Genomic DNA, 18,965 nt, shown 5'->3' on the forward strand with positions numbered 1-18,965 from the left:
CAATCTATCAATCCATTTAAAAGGAAATCCAATTTCCTGCGCATGCTTAAACATCCAGTCATTGAAATGGATGAAGAATCACCAAATTTCATTTCCAGATCTTGGCAAAGTTCTATGTGTGGGAAACAACCACCATGTTGGTCATTTATTCAACGACGAAATATGGCGGAAATTCGAACTAGACTGCCAGTCAAACGATTGGCTCATATTTTCTATCGTATTGCTGTTTCTGACAATGTTAATATTCACAAGTATTGCTGCTATCAAAAGATACCGTGTCCATCTAGAATATGTAATTCTTAGACTGAAAAAACAATGGAAAGGTATACCTTTACGAAAAAGTAAAGAGGAGTTTTTGTTTGATGTGTATGTATCATACAGTGAATCGGACTACGAATGGGTCAGAGATAAACTTCGTCCAAAATTAGAAGATTTAAACGTAAAATCATGGATAACAGATATAAATTCCACTCCAGGCCGCTGGGTATTAGAAGGGATTGTGAATCGTATTAACGAGTGCCGGAAAGTAATGTTTGTTGTAAGTGAGAGTTTTTTGGACATGGAGTGGTCTTCATATGCTGTTAAAACAGCCATCACCCATGCTTTCCATAATCAACGACAGGGGTTTATTGTGGTTTTGATTAAAGATGGGGTTGCTCTTGAAAAGCTCCCAGAGGAACTGAAAAACATATGGTGGTGCATGGAATACTTCAGATGGCCTGACGAAGAGGAAAGTAACGAAGTTATACTCAAGAATCTGACCAAAACACTTAAATACGATATAACTGTTTGAGTGAAATATGATTCGAATAAACAGATGAATCTTTGTACTAGATATTTATGAATCGCTTTTATTTGTAAATTATGGGAATTTTATTTTCGTTAATATGTGTAAGAATATAGTATTTTGTGGAAAAAAACCCCACGATATTTAAGACACTAAGTGTGCAGTTGCAATATTATTCGTTTTAGATCAAACACTATATATATATATAAATCAATCAAGGATTTGTTTAAAAAATGCATTGTAAATTCAACAAAGAAATCAATTTCCCGAATTCATTACGTGTATGTCCTAGTTTGGAAATTATTCCATTGAAAAAATGTTATCTTTGTCTCAAAGCGGTAACACCGCTAAGTACGGAACGATCTATGATTAATCTCAGTAAAAAATGTTAGTTACTTCCGGGATTTCAGGATAAGATATCTATTGAAAAAGGGTCTAACAATTGACGTTAGTAAATACATCTAATACATATATAAACATCTAAAGAATAAATTGTATTGTTCTGAATTAATATAAATTTCTTTGTTGAAAATATATATGTGTTTTGGTATGCATTAGCAATATTTAGAAAAAAGCCCAAAACTATTCTGTAATATATATTTACGAATATCTTCTGAATTTTTTTTAAAAAGGTGGTATAATTATAAACAGTCTTTTGCAGAAAAGAAATGTCAATTGCATAATTGAAGGTCTTTAAAAAGACAGCATATACTTATTAAATATTGGGGGAAAAAAGAAAAAAAGATGTGTCTTGCACGTTTCCCTAAATGTTATGTACAATAATGGCCTTTTTTAAAGACAGTATTTTGTCAGCTTTTAAGCTATCTGAAGGAAAACATTGATATATATATATTCTCCACAGTATTCGATGTTTTTCTTTTACTCTATTCCTAAATAAAGAAATATATAAATATTATCCCTTCATTTATTACATACGAACTGAAATCATACTACAACGAATATTTTTTTTCCAAAATATATATATCTGTAATTTAATGAATTTGAAATATTTTCAGTTCAGTATCTGCAAGGCCTCAAGATTAGGAAGTGATTTTACACTTAAGTCAAAATTTCAATCATTCATTAAACTATAGTGTATCAAAAAAAAATAGCATAAATTTTTTACTATAACTACCATCAGTCACATGATCAGAACAGTTTTCTTAAAAAAGGAAATTTCCTCATTCAAAGGGCATAATATATGTATTAGAGAATGACATACTAGAAGGTTTTAACACCCTTTGTGACTCTACTTCATACACTGTTGTTTATGTAATATAGAAGAAGGTGCATTAAAGTAGCATGTAAGTATGTACATATTATCTATTATATTATGTTTATTTATTGAAGTTCAACTTAATTTACAGCTATATTTTAGTGGGATTTAGATACTGAAACACCTACATGCATGCAAACTTAACATCAATTATTAATTGCACATTCAACTTCTTCATTTTAGATAATGGGATGGAATAAAACTAAATGTATGATGGTCAGACAGCTATTTGTTTCAATAGTTTTGATGTGTAAGTATTAAGTAAATAAAATTTGTAGGTTAAATGTCTTTCATTTTTCAAAATGAATCATCTACAGACATTGTTTTCATCAAAATTTGTCAACTTTAAGAAAATGATTAAACTAGCTTTAGTTCACAGAAATTAAAAATACTTATAGATGTTTTTAAAACTTACTTTGCATTTTATGAATAATCTCTCTCTCTCTCTCTCTCTCTCTGTATTTTCTCTAGAACTTTCTTTCATCAGATGACGACAGTTGAACATTTTAACAGTTTATTTATCTCTTTAATTGATGTTTTATAACATAGATAATATAACAAATATCTACAACAAATTACATTGTATGCGAGAGTAGAGGAAAAGCAAACATTCATAATCTTACATATTATAATATATAGAGAATAATTCAAATCTTTTTCCACATAACACTCTTTATCGGTCCAGTTCACTATTATCAGCCAGAGGGCCTAAGGCCCGAACTCTCCCATTCGTTGCATGCGTCTCCTCAAAATGGTGGACATGCACACTATTCAGACGGGACCGAATGCGATCCAAATCATCGCATTTCAACACACGAACATTAGTTTTAAAGTTTTACAACGTTTTGTGTACTCGCAAGAGCGATGCGCGATTTGCAAAGGTCGAAAATGAATTGCAGCTGTTTATGCATGTGTTTTGCGACCATGAGACTGTTGCTCAACGTGCCTTATATAATCTTGCAACGTTTTGCTTCTACTGCACGATTTATCGGTTTCAATTTGCCATGCATTGTCACCAGAATATATATCTTTTGTTGAAAAGAGTACGTGTATGTTCGTTGCTTCCTCCTCTGATTTACATTAATAATCTGTGCAACGACATTTTTCTTTCAAGGAGGCTGGGTGTTCAACATATAAACTATTAGACGTTCCTCAAATATTGAGCTCCTTTTTTGAAAGAGATCAAAACAGTCTAAAAATGGCCACGACCATCGAGCTCACTTAAATGTTACTAAAACTATACAACAATGAATTCATGGAGGTCAATGTAGAAGTTCGCACGATTTAAATCCAAATTCTTGTGACACCGTCATATGACATGCAAACACTCTTAACTAGAAAAATATTTTTAAAAAATCATGCACTTGATCCTGTGATTTAAGTTTAAAAAACTAGCTTTAATTTCCTGTGATTTTGAGAGAAAAAATTATTCTGAAGTGCATTAAACGGACATCCCTATTGCTGTAAACTAAGTGACACTTGAACAACTAGTATAAACAGAATATAAATATAGTACATTTTCCAAAGATCACTTAATGATATAAAACAAAATATTAAAAAATAATAATAAAAGTCTTCCTTTATTTGAACTTTGATAGGAATTTAAACCTTTTAAACGAAATTCAATTTGTAAGCACGTGCTTTTAAAGGTGTATGGTCACGATTTTAGTCAAAAATTATTTTTAAGATTTTAATGTTTACAATGCTTTAGTAAGGTATTTTGATAGGCAACCAAAATTTGAGTGTCATTTGCTGAGTTATAAGCGAGTTACAGAGCTTACATTTCTTTGCTATGTAAACAAACCCTTCCGAACTGTTTATTTGTGCTTAAAATGAATAAGAAGATAGACAAATCAGCTTTAAAACGATTTTTTACTGGTATTTTAAATCTATGTAAACAAAAACATGGCACGAGCCTTGTTTTCATGACAAAGAATTGTGAGTCCTGTATCTTGCTTGACCCTCAACGACTGACACTCAGATTTCATTTGATCATTAGAAATGCGTTCATAAAGGATTATAAATCATAAAAAACAGAAAAGTAAAATTTGACCGAAATCGTCACAATGCCCCTTTAAACAAACTAATGTATACATCAAAAAAATTTGGCACAATTTATCAGATTAAGAATGTGATTATTGAATTATCCTGTGTATATTCACATGATCAATGTATCTGCTCTCAATGTTGACTGGTAATTAGTGCCTATTTTTCTCTCTGACCATCCAATTTGCATGGAATGTACATCTCACTAACGACAGCTGAACAATGCTAGAGTCTAACTGTCCACAAGACAATGTGATTGACATTTATAATGTACATAAGACTTGCTTCTCCATAACTCTAATTGATTGGGTGTCTATATCTACAAATCAATCGAAAAGTGCATTCAGTATGTAATACTATTTGATTACAATTACATATTTGTTTGAATCATTTGATAATAAATTATTAACTCTGTTATTGGAATCGCAATTTATCATGTTTTTTTTTATTATTATCTTTCTTGAAACAAGGAGTTATTATACTCAAATTACTAATATTTACGTATTAATAAACTGACCGATCTCTTATACACATGTAATATAAACAATACAGACGTTGTTTTTACACAATGCTGTTTAAGTTACAATATACATAATGTAAAGGAGACAAACTAGGACATGCTCCAGCTGTGCCTGGAAGGCGGGGGTGGGGGGGGGGGGTGGGACAATGAAGCTAATCAGATTTAGAAAGGGATTTTTAATTGATCGTCAATTCATGAAATCAGATTCATGTATTTTGAATTAGTCCAACACGTAAGACTTTTCCATTTAATTCAACATGATGGTAATTTAGCTTTCACAGAACTGATAAATCATTCCCATGTAGTTACCAATGGTGATCCAAACTATCACAATGCAACGCACAAACATTAGTTTGAACGTTTTTACAACGTTTTGTGAGTTTGCAAGAGCAATGCATGATTTGCAGAGGTCGTAAATGAATTGAAGCTGTTTATGCGGGTGTTTCGCATAAAATACAAAATAACGAAAATATTTTACACCTTTTATGGATAAAAAAGTTGTAAAATATTTTTATTACTTTTTAATTCTATCAATGTCATTTATTCCCGGTATGTTTTCCGCCGGGGGAGACTGACCGGGGAAAGGGGGGTCTGAGAGAAATATTCTCTGTACCATTAAGGTGTGAATTACTTGAAATTGAATTTTCCAGACCTATCACCTATACCTGTGCATACCGCACAATTAAAACAAATTTCAGTTTCAGTTGAGCACCAAAAGGTGTCTACATAGGAATGATTTTCATTTCTATGAAAGCTAAATTACAATTATGTTGAATTTTTTATTGCAATTAAATGGAAAAGTCTCATGCGCTGGACTACTTTTATTTTTACAACGATTTTCTTTATGAAAATAGGCTCGGTACTTTCCAAAACTTACCGTCAGTAAAACGAGTCAGTACTTTTCCAAGATCATCAATAATGTCTAACTTTGACAGTCATTTTCTAAGTTTATCAGTTATGTAAGTATGCTGATTGGCGTCAGTATTGAAAGGATGCATTATTATTACAGCACGCTTCATGCTAAAAACCAGGCTAAATCAAAGGCATGCAGGTTGGATTTCTTGGATTATATTTAATTCATTTTTACCTAAAATATGTTTGATAATCAACTCATTATTATCTTCTTTTTTTTTTTTACCATGAATCGGCTTCATTTATCAACTTGCAGTCTTAGTATACAATGTTCTAGATATTGAAATAGAAGAGTTAGCCTGTTCTACTTGTTGTGACGAATACATCTTCTATGACTGTACTTTATATACATCAGAAACCTTTGATATGAATGACTGACTTATAAAAATAATTTAAAATTTATAGCTGTACGTGTAGCTTTTAATATTTTTCAATGAATTTTAACAGGTAGAGTAACAGCAATGTTGACACAAAATTGTTCAATATCATACAATGTTGACGATTGTGGAAATAAGGGATTGCTGTGGAACTGCAGTGGATCAAACATCTCCAAAATGCCAACGGTGTTACCTCCTGAATTGGAAAATAGCAATACTGCGTTGGATATATCGTACAATCAATTCACTTCTCTAACAAAAGATACATTTGAAGCAATAGCGGCTTACTCCAAGGTGACGTCTGTCATTCTTCACCACAATAACATAACCAAAATTTCAAAGATGGTCTTTCAAAAAATGTCAATCTTATGCAGTTTGGATATTTCTAATGTACATCTTAAAGTCAATGACATTAATGCCGAAGCCTTTTCTAATCTTAACGAACTCCAGTTTCTTCAAATTCATCAAAATGATTTTCATAAGGCGAAAAATCCAAGATATCCTGGTATTCAGCTTTCCAAACTTCGTTCACTTAAATATTTGAAAATTGACATTTTTAATGGATTTCAGTTTCAAAAACCGTTTGAAAATCTTTCCAAATTATCCAAATTAGAATTCAATACCATAGGTGAATTTAAAATAGCCAATACTTCTTTCGAGGGTCTTAAGCTCTCCCCACTCCGCAGCCTCGATATGAAGTTTAGAAATCATGTGGACTGTGACGTTTCGGAAGATCTATTTTGCTCGTTTCCGTACTTAGACACAAATATCGAAATAAATTTTGGCGGCAAGTGCAGTATTTATGCAGCATTAAGATCACTCAAATGTTTACAATATCGTGTAATCCAAAAAATCGATATAAGTGCAAATGTTCAAGTTTTTGAATCAGACATAGTTAATATAAGCGATAAGAGCTTTAAATACCTTTTTAATATTTGTGTGAGTGAGCTCATATTAGATTACGACGCAATTATCTATCTTCATTTACATCTTTATAGAACTACATTTTGGACTTGTCTAAATAAATTAAGTCTTAGGTCTAATAGAATCCAGTATGTTTCTATGGAGACTATATTTGCTTTATTGACTTTGCCACGTCTGCTTGAAATAAACGCTTGTTGCAATTCCCGGCCACCTGACACAGAATTATTTAACATCCACAGTCAACAAAGATATCAGAATATTACTATTAACATTAATCTGCCAAAAAGTCTTATAGTTTTGGACTATTCTTACAATTACATTCACAATCAGCATTATATAAGATGGTATTTACTTGTAACGCTTATAGGGGAAAATTTGCGCATACTGAATCTTCAAAAAACTAATTTTCCTCTACAGTTTGAACATATCTTTAATTTTCCGTCCTTAAGAATTCTTAATTTATCTGAAAATAACTTTACAAATATTCATCCCAATATATTTCAAAGAGTAAGAAATCTTCGCCAGTTATCCGCAGCAAATGTTCACTTAGACCTGACTAACATTTTGATTGCCGAAGGTTTGTTTAAAAATCTCAAATGTTTGACAAAACTTGATCTATCTCGAAATGGCTTAGCCTTTTTACCGCAGTCTCTACTAAGAGACCAAAAACAATCTTTAACAGAAATTAATCTAGATCATAATATGTTTTCTTCCATCTACGATTCCTTAATCCAGTTGGAGAATTTGAACAATCTCTATCTTCGATACAACTTGATATCAAAGATTTCGGAGAAGGACCAAAGACATTTTGAATCATTGAAAAATCTGTCGATCTATATTGGAGGAAATCCAATTTCTTGTGCATGCTTAAACATCCAGTCTTTGAAATGGATGAAAGATCACCAAAATTCGTTTCCAGATCTTGGCAACGTTCTATGTTTGGAAAACAACCACCATGTTGGTCATTTATTCAACGATGAAATATGGCGGACATTCGAACTAGACTGCCAGTCAAAAGATTGGCTCATATTTTCTACCGTATTGCTGTTTTTGACAATATTAGCATTCACAAGTATTGTTGCGATCAAAAACTACCGTGTCCATCTAGAATATGTAATTCTTAGACTGAAAAAACAATGGAAAGGTATACCTTTACGAAAAAGTGAAGAGGAGTTTTTGTTTGATGTGTATGTATCATACAGTGAATCGGACTACGTATGGGTCAGAGATAAACTTTGTCCAAATCTAGAGGATTTAAACGTAAAGTCATGGATAACTGATATGAATTCCACTCCAGGCCGCTGGGTATTAGAAGGAATTGTGAATCGTATTAACGAGTGCAGGAAAGTAATGTTTGTTGTAAGTGAAAGTTTTTTGGACATGGAGTGGTCTTCGTATGCTGTTAAAACAGCCATCACCCATGCTTTCCATAATCAACGACAGGGGTTTATTGTGGTTTTGATAAAAGATGGAGTTGCTCTTGAAAAGCTCCCAGATGAACTGAAAAACATATGGTGGTGCATTGAACACTTTAGATGGCCAGAAGAGGAAAGTAACGAAGTTATACTCAAGAAACTGACTAAAGCACTTAAATCCGATTTAACTTTTTGAGTGTAATATGGTTCGAACAAACATATATCACTTTTGGCTATATATTTATGAAAGAATTTTAATTGTGCTTCATGTAAATTTGATGTTTAAATGAATGTATAAATATAGAATTTATTATGCTTCTGGAGAAAAAAAACAGTCTTCGAAATACTAAGTATATAATTACGACATAATTTGTTCTCGATTAAACATCATATTATTTATGTTAAGACGACTAGGTGACCATGACCTTTTAAAGACTACATGTATATTGGTCTATGAGTTTTGTATAAAGATATAGGCAAATACATAAATATTAATGCTAAGACGTATGGGACTTTTCTTTACTAAGTTATAGTTTATTGTTTAAAAAATCATTTCTACATGTACAATTTTGTAGGAGATCTGAAGGGTAATTAGTTAGACATTCAGCCTACAGCCTGGCCTCCAGAACAGGACAATTTTAAAGGAAAGCCCGTCTTGTTTGTTTTTCGTCTCAAATGAAATTTACGTCAAAACCACGTCCAGTGATAATGGAACGATCCCTAAAATACATCATGTAGTTTAAACTTTTATATTTACATTTTTCAGTGTCCTTGCCTGTGATAACACTACGCATCGCTTTTGTACTATACAGTTCAATAAATTCAAATGACGTATAATCGGGGCGCAAGCAGTGTTTGCTTATCTATATCCAGTTATTAAGTCGTGCAATTGCTGAATATCATATTAATAAAATATAAGAATTAATTGATTTTAGTACAAAAACTTATTATGACTGACGTCTTGGTGCAATAATACACTGTATTCTTGTTGGTAATGTGAAACATAAGTTGTAAAACATATTTACAAGTAGAAAAATAAGAAGTTCTACTTAATTCATACACTAATCTGTTTTGAGGGATGAGGAATTTATTTTAGCCTACAGCAAGCCTGTTTTTCTTTGTTTTTTCGAACTTTCTGATTACTTTAGCATTGTTTTTTTATATAAGCAATATTCACAAAATATGTCCCGTATTGTATGTCACAGGACAGGATAGATTCAATGTTGCACAAATGTAATGAAAAACTGAACAACGAGTCATACAAAATTCATCAACTAAAAAGGCTTGTCTTACATTAAAGTAAAACGTTGTTCAACATATACACACTTCTAAAGAGAATATAAGTCAAAAACCTGTATAAGCCCTCTTTCTTATCGTATTGTACCTGCTCAGTCTCTCTCTCTCTCTCTCTCTCTCTCTCTCTCTCTCTCTCTCTCTCTCTCTCTCTCTCTCTCTCTCTCTCTCTCTCTCTCTCTCTTACCCTACTCGTTCTCACCCCTCACACCATTACATCTCACCCCATTCATCCAACACATCTCACATTCAAACCAATCACCCCAATCACTCTCCATTTTACTCGACCCCTCTCACTTCCCTATCCCTTCTGCCACACTCTCTCACAACACACTCTTAAATCACACACTCTCTTCCTCACACCACATACCATCCCAACTTTCTCTCTCTCCCCACACTCTCTCTATACCCACTCTTTCCGTCTCTTTCGCCTCTCTCTCTCTCTCTCTTTTCCCCTATTCCTTCTTCCTCTCTCTCGCCCTATTTTCTCACTTTCCACTATTTCTCAGTCACTGCACTCACCCTTTTCAATCTCCCTCTTACCCCACTCTCTCAACTATTCCCCCACTATCTCTCAATATCTCTCTTCCATACACTTTCACGTCATACCTCACTTACCCCCTCTCTCTCTCTCTCTTTCCACTTTCTCTCATACGACTTTTTGTCTTTCTCACAGAAATTTCATTTTCTCAACCCAATCTTTCACTCTCAGTCTCTCTCACTCAAGCTATCTCTCTCACTCCCGTTCTCTCTTTCTCCCCAACTTTGTCTCTCATTCCCACTTTCTCACCCAACAACTTCTTACTCTCTCTCTTCTATTTCACTTCGTTCCCATTCTTTTACCCCACGCTCTCTCTACAACTCCAACCCCATTCTCTCTTACTACAACTTCATCTCTCTCCCTCCCAATCTCTTATATCCACTCTCTCCTTTATCATAGTCTCTCTATCCCACTCTCTCTTTACTCTCACTTTTATTTAACCCACTCACTCGCGCGTTTTATCTTTCCCCACTCACTATCTCCCCCTCCCACATTTTCACTTCCACTTTGTCTCTCATTCCCCACCACGTCTCTTATTCCCATTCTCTCACCCCTAGCACTTTCTCATCCCACGCTTTCAAACCCACTTACCCCACACTTTCTAACTCCGACTCGCAATATCTCTTGTTCCATCTATCCCCAATCCTCTCACTCCCACTCTTACACTCTCCCCCCTCTCTCCCCACACTCTCACCTACACACTATCTCTTCCTCATCCCTTTTTCTCCCACTCCAGCTCTGTCAATCCCATTCTCTCTCCCCAACGTAACTTCATCCCCACTCTCTCTAGCTCATTCTCCCACCCTCTCTTACTCTCACTCTCCTTTACTCCCATTCTCTTTATCAATACTTTGTTACTTCTACCTACGCACTTTCTCACTCCACGCTTTTCTTCCACTACCAGACCACTCTATCTTCCACTCACTTTCACTCTATCCCCAATATCTCTCACTCCCACACTCATTCACATCCTCTGTCTCACCCCACGCGCCGTCTCACCCCACGGTCTCTCTCTCTCACCCTCTAACTCCAACTCTGTTAATCCCATTCTCTTAGCTTCATATGTTCTCACCCCACTCTAACTTCACTTTCTCATTCCAACCCCACGCACTTCCTCACCACACGCTCTTTTTCTCCCACTCTTTCACCACTCTTTCTCACTTCCAATTTCTCACTCCTACTCTATGCACTCTCTCAAATCACGTTCTCTTTCTCTCTCCCACTTCTTCTCACTCCCAGTCTCTTTCTATCTCTCTTTCAATCTAACTCTCTTCACAGTCTCTTCTAATTTCCACTTTCTCATTCCCTCTAAACGCACTTTCTCACCAAACGCTCTTTTTCCCCCACTCCCACTCTTTGACTCCTCTCTCTCTCTCTCTCTCTCTCTCTCTCTCTCTCTCTCTCTCTCTCTCTCTCTCTCTTTTCAACTTTCTCACTTCCACCCCACGCACGCTCTCACCTTACACTCTCATTTCCCGACTATTCTCATTCTAGGTCCCTTTCACTCCCCCTCTATCTCTCTTCCTACTCTCTTTATCACTTCCCCTTTCCCTCTTCCACTCCACCTCTCTTTTTAACACTCTCCTTCACCCTACGGACTCTCTCACCCCGCACTTTCTTTTTCCTGCTCTGTCACTCCAAGTCCCTCTCAATTCCACTCGCTCTCACTTTCATTTTCTCTCCAACTCTTTTACCCCATTGTCTCCTTTTCACTCTCTCTTACTCCCACTCACACCCTACTTTCTCATTCACACTCTCACACTCTCTCTCATTCCTATTTTTCTTTCCCACATTTTTTCACTCTAGATCTCTCTTCCATTCCTACCCCGCTCTCTCTAGCTACCACTTTCATCCCCTTTCGCTATCACTTACCACTTTCTCTCTTCCACTCTCTCATCCCATTCTCATTCCCACTTTCTCTCACTCCAACTCTTTCTTTCTCCCACTCGCTTTTACTCCCACTTTTTTCTCTTATCCACTGATTTCCACTCTAACTCAATTCTCTCTCTATCCCACTCTCGCTCTACTTTCTCTCTTTCACTCTCTTTCTTCACTCTTTCTCTTTCACTCTCTCTCTCTTACTATATCTTTTACACCCACTCTCTCACTCCAACTCTCACACACAGAAAATGTGAGTGGGATGAGCAAATGAGTGGAATGCTTCACCAGATTACTCTCTCACTCCACTCTACCTTATACTCGCTCTCTTTCTCACTCACTTTCTCTATTAAAGATAATAACAAACCAAAGAACTTTATCAATATAACTTCAAGAGTAATAATAGTAATAATTATAAGGTATGTCTTAAGAAAACTTTCATTAGATAGTGTACAGTCTTTTGGGCAAACTTTGGATTATTCTTTATGCTCCATTGTTACTCTGTCAATATATGCGGGATTGCCTTTGCGCACAAAATGACCATGGTAATGGTCAGTTTTTAATTTGCCCGAATTTCTCTTCTACAGCGACCGTATGCTTTTTTCCAGGATTGAAACGCACAGACAAATGTCTTATTTGCACTTGCGTTTCGAATTTTATGAACTAACTTCTCAATGATAAATTCTTTGAGCGTGTTATTCTGCACCACAGGTTCTGACGTCTTGTTCTACTAAAAAATTGCAATTGTAATAAATATAAATAATAGCTAGACTCTTGTTGCTTTGGGTCGAAAACGTGAAGACGGTTGGTCTCATTCTCTGTCACTTCTTTTTTTTATCTTCGCACAAATAAATATATTATAATCTTTTATATGAAATATTATATTACAAGACAGTAACCATGTATTTTTTTAAATATATTTTCGAACGGAAATATTTATAATGTTAATTTTACAAGATTTTTCAACCATGAAAAATCGTGACAAATAAACCTGTTAAAGATTAAAATGTCGATCAATACGAATCTTGTTATTGTTGTAGTTAAAGAAAATTATCTAACTATGAAAAGAATAGTTTTAACTCATCGCGTGTCTGCATCTGAGAGTGATTATGTGAATAATAGAAAAGGAAGTGCAGACAGATAGCATCAGATGGAACGGGGTATCTCCCTGATACTCCTCCCTCAATTTTCTCCTATAGTTTAAATATCGAGGAAGAGAATGCATTAAATCAAATTGATCAGAACTCTACAAACGGCATGGTATGCGCTGATTCATAATTTGTTCGGGGATGGAGTGGTAAGTAGGTGGGTGTGGCTATCCGAGAGATGTTTTTGTTTGCATGGGTTTAAGACCTATTTTTGGTAATTTTAGTTATTGGTGGTTGATCTTAAATATTACTGGATTAGCATGAGGAGTTTTAAAGATAATTAGTTTGTCCAAAGAATAATCAAATTAAAAAAAACGGACCTAAATACTGACAATTGAACATATTGCAACTGATTTGTGATCGAATTTGGAATAACATGCAAATGACGATGTGATATACGCACCCTCCAAGTTAATTGGTAAAATAAAATCGGAATGATGTCTTTATTTTCATGTACCTAATCTTTGAAATACATTGTATGTACTCATATAGATTACCTTTTCTTACCCAAGAAAAAAACAAAATCCTGATCCCTTCCATCTACAGTTAATGAATGACTCTCGTTTAAATAATTTAAGCTTCATGCACATTAAATATATGTAATTGTATGTCTTTTTTACAAGGACAGAAAACTATTTTTTAAAATAATTGTTGAAGTCAGCACCAGCAATGTCATATGAACCCAACACATCTTTTTTTTCGCAGAAATATAATTTAACACTGTCCACAGTTTTAAAACAAATTATGTTTTCTTGATTGCTATTTTGCTATTGACATTTAAAACATACCCAACTTAGGTACCAGTTGCGTTTGGAAGTACATTTTCTACACGTTTTTTGTGCATTCAATTTCAATCAGTAGCGGTATACCATGGGTTATTGATTATCAAGCATAAACCATCAATTTTAAAAGCGGAAGGGAAAAGGGTTCAGGAAAGGGAAAAAACTTTCCTGAATTTTTTTCATGTATACACATATCCTAACAAAAACGAAATCTAATCTCGGCTATGTTCAAAATCCTAATACGAGGAGGGGGGGGGGGGCAGTTCTTTAAAATTCATTTTATATCCAAATTCATTCAAGAGAAAAAGTTTAAATCTGTTTCGTACAAAAAGTGGGTGGGTGGGTTGGGACTGACCTCTGTCCCTCTCCCCATCCCTACCGAATGCTACAAAATGCACATTTATTAAATCACGAATCGTTCGGTTTTGTTTTGTTTTATTTCGATTTCGTTTCGCACTTTACATGTGCCCCGAATTTCATTGACCTCTAGTATATATTGTTTAATCAATAGTTATATTGTGTCTTATATTTATATAGGGCAATCAAAGTTAAAAAAAACTTGTACCCAACCCCAGTTGTAAACTATTACAATAAGAATATGTTCAAATGAAATCAACTAATGCTACGTGTCTGAAAATAACTAATTAAAGAAAGGTAACTTACACTTTCGTTGACAGGAGATGCAACGGTGCTTTCATTCAATCACTCAGATTTACCAGCTGCGTTTAGTCCTTGTCAGTTTCAGCACAGGCAATGAAAGAATAAATCATTACGTGTTATCTAAATAAAAGAAGTTTTTGTTATAATAACGCTAAAAAACGAATTCAGGTGATGGCGGATGATCCGAATATTCACCCCCCGGCCACCCCACTCTGGGGAAAATCCAAACCTATGACTTTCACAGAGTAAAGTTACAAGTTGCTCACTAGAAATAAGTAATTGCAGGTTTTATATAGTTGTATTACTATCAAATCTGTTTGATAGATTAAGCCTTTGATTGTTGAAACTTGTTAAACACAAAAATAAATTGCCAAACGGCATTAACCACACATGTAAAAGCAAGCATATAGTGCATACGTTTGTTAATTTCTACGTATCTTTTGCTTTGGATTTAAAAGTAAGACAAGACCATGCATGGTTTATGTGTGTCTGCTGCTCTCGAAGACTGCTTGGTCCTTGCTACTGGTCACGTGGGCAGTGAGGTAGAAAGTGCAGCGAGCGATTGCAATGTACACACTTGTTGGGCAATCAACCATTGGGGGTCCGAGGTATATGTATGTTTTTCATTGGGGGGGGGGGGATCCGAGAGCAATTTTCAATAATTCTTCTGTATGGATTGGTGATTTTATAAATTTTTAATAATAAAACGTAACTGTAGTTCAGATGTCAATGACATCAAACGCCAAAGAAATATTGAACCCAGGGTTCAAAATATAATGGCAGTTAAACATTGCACCCCTCCCATTTCAAATACCATCCTTTGATGTGTAATTCCCGTCACGGCTGCTAAATTTTGACTGTTCTCTGATTTCCAACTCCCATCGGATAAGTGGTTCATATCATAGGTGCAAACTATATTCCCTCTAGATTTCTTTCTAATTGGAAAGAGATATTGTAGCCGCGAAATATCAAATCCCACCCATATATTCATTATGCCTCCTGTCAGTTTGTCTCTCTACATATTCAATATTCATTTATTTTCGCCGTTGCATGGCGTTCTAGCTATAAGCGATCCGACTGCGACAAATGAAGAAGTCGCTGCATTGTAACGACGTTAAAGGACACTCTACTGTATGTACCTTGGCGCTTAAAGACGCGGCAGGATCGCCAAGAGGACGCAGCCCCGGTGTGACAGGGAGTTGAACACTTTTTAGTATGAAATTACCGGCCGCTTCCTGGTTACTTGACGGTCGGTAATTTTGATCCTAAAACGTAACTTTAAATTAAAGAAGAATTTCTAGGGCAAAAACTATGAGACCGGAAATTTATTCTATTAACAACACCTTATCAATTCACTACGAGACCCTTTGTGATTGCACACGTAGCCGTTCGCATTTAGGTTTTCTCTTCAAGATATCTCATAACATATTGTAAGTGCATACCTTTTTTAAATTTCTTATTAATACTAACTTGCTTTATATTTTAATGAAATATTACTTATAAACGGAGTTCAATTTTCATAAATGGTTTTTAAAAATTAAATTAAACATTAAATTAGAATTTTTAAAGTGTTAACAAAAAAGTAATCTTCTTGATATGTTTTACATTTGATCAGCAGGCCAGGGCATTGTTATACATAACATTTCTATTTACATGATAAAAAGATTAACAATACAGATAGTACAAGTGATGCAAACTTTACTTATCGACTATGCATTCATTCAATCTATTTTTATTTTCTCCCATGGGGGATTGCATATGAAAATGATATTTTTAAGATACAAATCTTAAATAGAGCACAAGAGTAAAAATGTTAAAAGAAATTATAGTTACTGTAATATGAAGTATAAATTAAATATAGATACTTATATACATTGCATTTGAACAAGAGGGAGACGATTTCCATCAATGAAAATAATTTATCAGATTTTTCAGGGTTTATTTACTGTGAAAGTTACACATATTTTTCCGTATTTGCTAGCATCGTAAAGTTTATTGAATGAACTACAAGTGTCTGTTGTACCATGCTGCCGCGTCCCCCCAGGAAACGAAGGTTGAGGATGAGCAAGCTGCGCTCGCTGTGATTAAAAAATGTGATTAATGATTAATGATTCCGAAGCGATGAAAACTTTACTTTTCGGCTTTGCAAATTTGTTGTTTGGTCGACAAGTTTTTAATTCATCGTAACCGGATTGTTTGAAATTAAAAGCTAGGTTAATTGTCAGCAAAAGTTATTTAAATCATAAAATAAACAAAACAGAGAAACAGAATAAAAATTTATGCATAGATATTTGTTTATACATTTTTTTTTTATTTACGTAGATAAAGGGGCCTATTTGAGACTTATACATGTAACGACATTCATAGCAAATAAATGAAAAAAAAATGTTCATTAGTTTTGTGGTTCCTATGTAAAGAATTTTGCATCTGCAAACAAATCAATATTTAAAGCGATATAGTTTAATTCCCCGTTTAAGTGGGCTCGATGGCCGTGGGCATTTTTAGACTGTCTTGATCTCCTTTAACAGGAGAGTTCTATATTAAAATATAGGAAAGAACAACAAATTAAAAAGTAAGAAATATCAAATTTTTCTTTACAAATTAATAGTCAATAGCTCAGCAAATCACATCTTAAGATTTTAGGTAGAATTGTTGGATAATTTGTTGATCATCCAGCCTCCCAAAGTTTTAGTTTGAATGAAGTCTATAATGTCTTTGCCTAAAAATTCGGGTGTAAGAATTCCAACAGTCTGGTATGTTTGTGTTTTATTTCAATGCAGTCTTTTAGTAATGTTTCAGTCTGAATTAATTACTGATTATTGTAATCAATTTTAATTTACTAGGCATCAAACATTCAAAGTATCCGGTACTCTGTTATTGTTTGCTACCTAATTTTAGACGACGTGTCCTTCGGTTTATTGTTAATATTTAGTATTAGAACTTCCCGATTCATTTTCTTTCATGTAGCACCGCTATTTTTTTTTTATCTGCATGGCTAAACATAATTAATTTTTACGCACACCGAAACTAAAAATAATTCACTCTGGGAATTTTCCGTTTTTCAAATTCATGAATATTTTATTTCCTGTTAATTGTTTGCATTCAAGTTTTGTAAGGGCATATTTTTTACAGAAATCTTGCAAGATTATCAGATTTCTACATCCTTCTCTTTGAGATAAGCCCATTACATTAAAATATAATTTGTCTATGTACTTTTCTTTTTTGGTAAAATCCCCTTATTTTTACAAAGGGCATAATTTTATAATACATGTATTAGAAAAAAAATCGTGAATAAAAAGTATCAATTTTAATAGTCAATGAATTAAAATGAACATATTTTGATGTATTAAACATGTATAAATGTGTCAGAATCAAGTTCGAACAATAAGTTCTTCTAATAGTCCGGTCGCTTATCTTGATTTCATCTGTTAAAGTTACTTGAAGATGTTGAATTTATGCATGATATACTATTTCGAACATCCACCAAAGGCAACTTGACCAATGCATGTTTTACTCGAAATGAGGTTTACTCTAAAATTATGTAGAAGGAACCGCAGTGTGAATTAAATTTGGTCATTTTGGTTGATTCATACTAAATTCAGTGTGGCTGAACCTGGAAAAAAAAATCAACCCCCTCAAAAAAAATCCAGGATACAAAAATTTTAGATTTTAGATATAAACAAAACAAAATACCCCCCCCCCTCCCCTAAAAAAAACCCCAAAAAACAAAAAAACAAACAAAAAACAAAACAAAAACAAAAAAGTGATCAAGACTTTTTTAGATGTTTTCTCCAAACCTTGGCGAATTGATAGAAAAAGTAGCAAAGAGTTTGATTGAAACAATGATATTTCACGACAAACTCTTTTTTCATAACATGATTTAAATGATATTGTATCTATAAGAAAGATTTTGCAGAAAAGCGGGATTATTCCTTAACGTGAAAAGGACTTTTAAATCTGCGTAACGCTAGCGTTTGAACACTGAATCTAAATATAGACACATTACGTGGACGATTATATTTGTTCCGCATCAAGGCAAAACACATATTACGCACATTTCTATCGAACACGGCAACCACTGTTTCATTTTTACAGATATAGTTTGGAAGATGGCCATATATTCTGTATTTTGATGTTAACACAAAACAATTTGATTTCTACTGTCCAGTATGTTTAAAATATTTTTTGGAACTACGTAAATAAATTTGATTCTGGGATATTCGAAAACGTCAGGGTTGTAATTATAATCATTACATATTTCTATAATATATTATACACGCCTAGTCTAGGTAAAAATGTGGAACAAATTTATCCGTACATATTTTCAACTACTTATTGCTTTATCACCGATTCTGACTATATATTTTGCATATTTTTTTTTTAAAAAGTTTAATGGCCTGTTCATG

General features: G+C 34.0%; 2 protein-coding genes across 5 annotated transcripts in view; both read left to right on the top strand.

The window, feature by feature from the left end:
* Positions 1-18,965, top strand: part of LOC117692238 (putative leucine-rich repeat-containing protein DDB_G0290503) — a 1,014,555-nt gene that overhangs the window by 666,610 nt on the left and 328,980 nt on the right. The gene's annotated exons all lie outside the window — the stretch shown is intronic.
* LOC117692233 (toll-like receptor 2) lies at positions 1,908-9,031 on the top strand. 2 transcript variants are annotated; one of them, XM_034479642.2, is made up of 3 exons: positions 1,908-2,095; positions 2,247-2,313; positions 5,989-9,031. In XM_034479642.2, the coding sequence occupies exons 2-3, from the start codon at positions 2,250-2,252 to the stop codon at positions 8,451-8,453; spliced, it is 2,529 nt and encodes an 842-aa protein (XP_034335533.2). In that variant the 5' UTR covers positions 1,908-2,095; positions 2,247-2,249; the 3' UTR covers positions 8,454-9,031. The 2 variants fall into 2 exon arrangements, with proteins under 2 accessions (XP_034335533.2, XP_034335532.2); XM_034479641.2 differs by having other exon boundaries at positions 1,909-2,091.

This window comes from Magallana gigas, chromosome 9 (assembly GCF_963853765.1).
Source record: "Magallana gigas chromosome 9, xbMagGiga1.1, whole genome shotgun sequence".
NCBI classification, from domain to species: Eukaryota; Metazoa; Mollusca; class Bivalvia; order Ostreida; family Ostreidae; genus Magallana; species Magallana gigas.

Coding starts and splice junctions, on each gene's coding strand:
- LOC117692233 (XM_034479642.2), top strand. CDS start 2,250: ATGGGATGGAATAAAACTAAATGTATGATGGTCAGACAGCTATTTGTT. Junction 2,314..5,988: donor TGTTTCAATAGTTTTGATGT/GTAAGTATTAAG, acceptor GAATTTTAACAG/GTAGAGTAACAGCAATGTTG.